Source organism: Rhineura floridana, chromosome 4 (genome assembly GCF_030035675.1).
Source record: "Rhineura floridana isolate rRhiFlo1 chromosome 4, rRhiFlo1.hap2, whole genome shotgun sequence".
NCBI classification, from domain to species: Eukaryota; Metazoa; Chordata; class Lepidosauria; order Squamata; family Rhineuridae; genus Rhineura; species Rhineura floridana.
The window spans coordinates 53,682,122-53,686,174 of record NC_084483.1 but is presented as its reverse complement, the minus strand read 5'-3'; the positions used below and the strand labels follow the sequence as shown (position 1 = coordinate 53,686,174).

The 4,053-nt window shown below is 40.2% G+C and overlaps 1 protein-coding gene across 1 annotated transcript; it reads right to left on the bottom strand.

Annotated features, from left to right (window-relative positions):
* Positions 1 to 2,640: 2,640 nt before the first annotated feature.
* On the bottom strand, positions 2,641 to 4,053 carry LOC133383074 (signal transducing adapter molecule 1-like). Its single transcript, XM_061623066.1, has one exon. It carries the CDS (start codon positions 3,946 to 3,948, stop codon positions 2,656 to 2,658), a length of 1,293 nt encoding a protein of 430 aa, XP_061479050.1. The 5' UTR covers positions 3,949 to 4,053; the 3' UTR covers positions 2,641 to 2,655.

Genomic DNA, 4,053 nt, shown 5'->3' with positions numbered 1-4,053 from the left:
TAACTGGAAGGGGGTTTTTAGACTATTCATTGATTGTGGTTCTTTTATATTGTATTTTATTGTGCAATGTACGTCGCCTAGAGTGGTCGTTAACTTGGCCAGACAGGCAACTCATAAATAAAATTTTATTATTATTATTATAGTTGTTCCATCCAGCCCACATTTAGCTAGCTTGCTAATCAGAATATCATGGGGCACTTTGTCCAAAGCTTTGCTGAAGTCGAGATATATTATGTCCACCGCATTCCCACAGTCTACCAGGGAGGTTACCTGATCCACCTGCATTCAAGTGGATGTGAGTGCAAACTACCTTCATACCTTCCTGCTCAACATGGGGAAGGTTGAGGACTGAGCAGGCAGGGCAATGCACACCAGGACACTTGTGGCAGGGCACCTGTGCCACCCTACACAATTGCCTGAGCACACCTCTTGTGGTTCCAGCATAATTGGATCTTGAGTTTTAATTCCTCCTGGCTGCATGGATTGAGCAAGGAAGAATCAAAACTATAATTCCCAGAGTTCAAGGCAGCATAAGGGAGGCTTCCAAGCAAGTTTGAAAAGCTTCACTGTGTTGCCGCAATAATAGTTGGACCTAAACAATGACCCCTCTGCACACCAGCCAGCCCTGTCTCACCCCCTCCCCTGCTGGCCACATCAACACTCCCAGACACAGCACTGCACAGCTGACAGGACTTCCGCTGTCTCATAACAGATAACGGGTCCATGTGGGCTACCTACCCTGTACACTTTTGTCAGCCAAAGTTGTTGTAGTTGTTGCTGTCATTATTATTAATTTCATTTATGAACTGCTTCCTATAAAGCATCTTGAAGTGATTTCATAATGCAGTAAACATATGCAAAACAACTGCATATATAAAATTTAAAACAATTATATATATATAAAATTAAACACTACATATATATTTAAAAGTTCCATATATAAAACAATGAAAGTGGAAGGCTTTTTTGGCTTTTAAACTTAGAAACTAGTAATGTTCAAATATGGTCAAACCTTGACATTCCAGTCAAGATGGGTCATGTGTATACTTTCCCTTACAGGGAGAAAAACAGCTTGAGGTGGGTTGAGTGGAAAAACAGCCTGAGGGCAAACAAAGCTGGCCCAACCTATTTTGTGGCCTAAAGCAGAATCCAAATTCCTGCTCTGCTCCCCACAGGCCACTTTCTGTTAAATGGCAGGGCCAGCCCTGGGGGAAAAGGATTAAGCAGCCTCTCCTTTCTACCCTCACCTATCTTCTGCTCAAGATTGGAACTTCCTACAGTTTTACACTTGAATAGCAATGCTTGCATCTAAATCTCCTGGTATATATATATTTTCTATCTAAATGTATATAAGCAACAACTTTCAGCATGACTTTTACAACAGCAAAGGTCAATCAGATATACCTTTTTTGTTGTTGCTCCGACAGGCTGGGAAGGCTTCAGCTGTGAAGAGGATATCAATGAGTGTGCATCAAATCCTTGTCTACATGGGATTTGCATCCAGAACGAGCCAGGCTGGGGTTACACCTGTTACTGCAGACCTGGATTTGTGGTATGCTACTAAATTCTTGCTAGACCTATTGTCTTTTGCATTTTCCTTGTGATAAATTGAAAAGCTTTTTTCCTCTGCTGTGGTTAGGGATGCAGAGACCTGCCAATTTCGGTTCTCTCGGCTTCTCATTTTTCCAATCTTAAATTCACTTCTCCACATGTCTGCAACAATTTGTTTTTGGTTTTTTTTAAAAAAATCCTCATGAAAATTCTCCAGCATTGTAGTGAGAATGTCTCCTACTAAACACATTTTTGTATGCAGTTTTGACTAATGTGTATATTTTTGCAAGCAATTTCTCATAATGCATTTTTGTATGTTATTTTCACTGATATATTCATTTTTATGCACACTCTCCCTTAATATATGCAAACATTGCTTCGCTGGAGAAGTGCATCACCAAATTCAGATAAGTATAAATTTCGAAGGATGGCTGTGTTTCAATCCTCATGTTGTTTCAGAAAATGTAAATTGGATAAATTCAGCTTTAAATGTGAACTGTTTGTTTATATTATAATTATATATTATAATTATATCATCATTTACATTATTTTTAATGTCCTAGAGCAGCATAGTGTGCTCTTTGAGAATTTAGTTTACTGCTGTCCTTGCCTCAGAATCTGTCCTTAGCCTCAGTGCTAAAGCAAAGAGTAGCTCTTCCTGTGACTGTCGTGGGTTATATCCCAGCTGCAGCGCAAATAATCCATGCAAGAATGGCATCACACCACAGGCAAAAGATGCAGAGAATATACAGAGAGAGGCAGGTTTGTGGGCAGTCTACTTCACTTAATAGTTAAGGCCAAACAGCTGACAAGAGACTCAGAAAACCTAATACAAGCCTATATGCAGATTTCTTGGAGACTTGTTTATGGATGGATGGATTTGTCTATTTCCAGTCCAGGTGTGCACATGTGTTCATTCATTTATTTTTTATTTTAAATTTAATTTAATTTTTAATTAATTTAATTTATATACCGCCCTAAGCCCGAAGGCTCTCTGGGCGGTGTACAAAAAGATAAAAAACAAGCAATGTATAAATACAATAAATACAATAAATCAAGAAAACAAAACAAACAAACAATAAAAGAACCAAACAACATCCATTATTACTTTGTGTAAGGTGTCTGAACAGGCTGGGTAGGTAATCCAGAGCTTGCTGCTGGAGGAACTGTGCTTTGATTCAGAGGCGGAAGTTGCTCCGATGGAAAACTGTAAGCTTGAACATGACTCATCTGTGCATTTCCTGCTACCAAGTATGCATTGCTTTGAGGGTGCCCTGGATAAACCTGAGAGCCAGAAACACCAGATTGAGCCATATAATACTGTTGGTTTTGTAGTTTTGAATACATCGAATACACTGGATCCTCATTCATCAACTTGGTATATAAAGAGAGTGCCTCCATCACTTTAACATTGAGCTCTGAGAGCTCTGAATGTTTCCTGTCAATGTCTTCTAGCTTTTCATCAATGAGAGGTTCCATTTGATGGCACATTGCTTCAAGATGGATCAGCTCCGGGAGGTCTGGCTGATCATCAGTTGGATCTGCACTTTGCAACATTTGTAACAGTTGGTCCATTTTATCTTCATCGATATAAACTGGTTCAGGCTCTGGTTCAATTGTTTCAACTTGAACTTCATCACTAAATTGCACTGTTTTCTTCTCGGCTTTCATCATTTCTGGTTCAGCAGTAAGATCAGCAGTTACAAAATTAGAAGGAAATAATCCTGTCCCTTGATGAGTTTCACCTTTCCACCAGTTTGGATCACTGTCATCAAGCACAGTGATAAGTTCTCCAGCTTTAAATGTTAATTCATTATCTTCAGCAGCTTCAAAGTCATAAATAGCCCGAACCTTTCGGCCCTCATACTTGTGATTTGTTAAGAGGCTTGAGGTGCTTGGATAAAGACTGGAAAGCGGTGTTTGTTGTTGTCTTTGTTCCTTAAGTGACAATTCAATGGCTTTAGCTAGGTCCTCCTCTTCCTTTTTGTTTGCTACTATTCCAGGATCTTTAGCTACTAGAGCTGGGCTTGCTTTTGCTTGTTCTGCAGCCTGTGAACCAATAACTGGAAACATAACACCTTGCTCCTTAAGATTCTTTATCATAGCAGATATCAGACTAAGTTGGGGATCGTTCTTGAATTCATCTGTCCATTCCACCATGAGTGCTTTTAATTTTTCACAAACTTTTGGATGACCAGTGAGTGCTTGCATAGCAACATGAGGATCCTTGTGGTTCACTCTCTTCATAATAGACCGAAGACAATCTTTAGGTCCAGTTCGTGACTGTCCAACTTTATCACAAATATCTAAGATGAGCCCCCAGTCTTCAGCAGTATTCATTTCACTGGTTGCTTTTTCCACATCCTGGTCGAAGGGGTTGCTGGTGAAGAGCGGCATATTTCCGGGGGGTTGAACAGCCACCAGCAACGGATAAGAAGGGTAAGTTTCTCCCGCCCCTTCGGTGGGGGGGGGATAACAACAAACAGCAACAAACGGCTCCGC

Bases quoted from the DNA above. Each gene is read 5' to 3' on its own strand.
- LOC133383074 (XM_061623066.1), bottom strand. From the start codon at position 3,948: ATGCCGCTCTTCACCAGCAACCCCTTCGACCAGGATGTGGAAAAAGCA.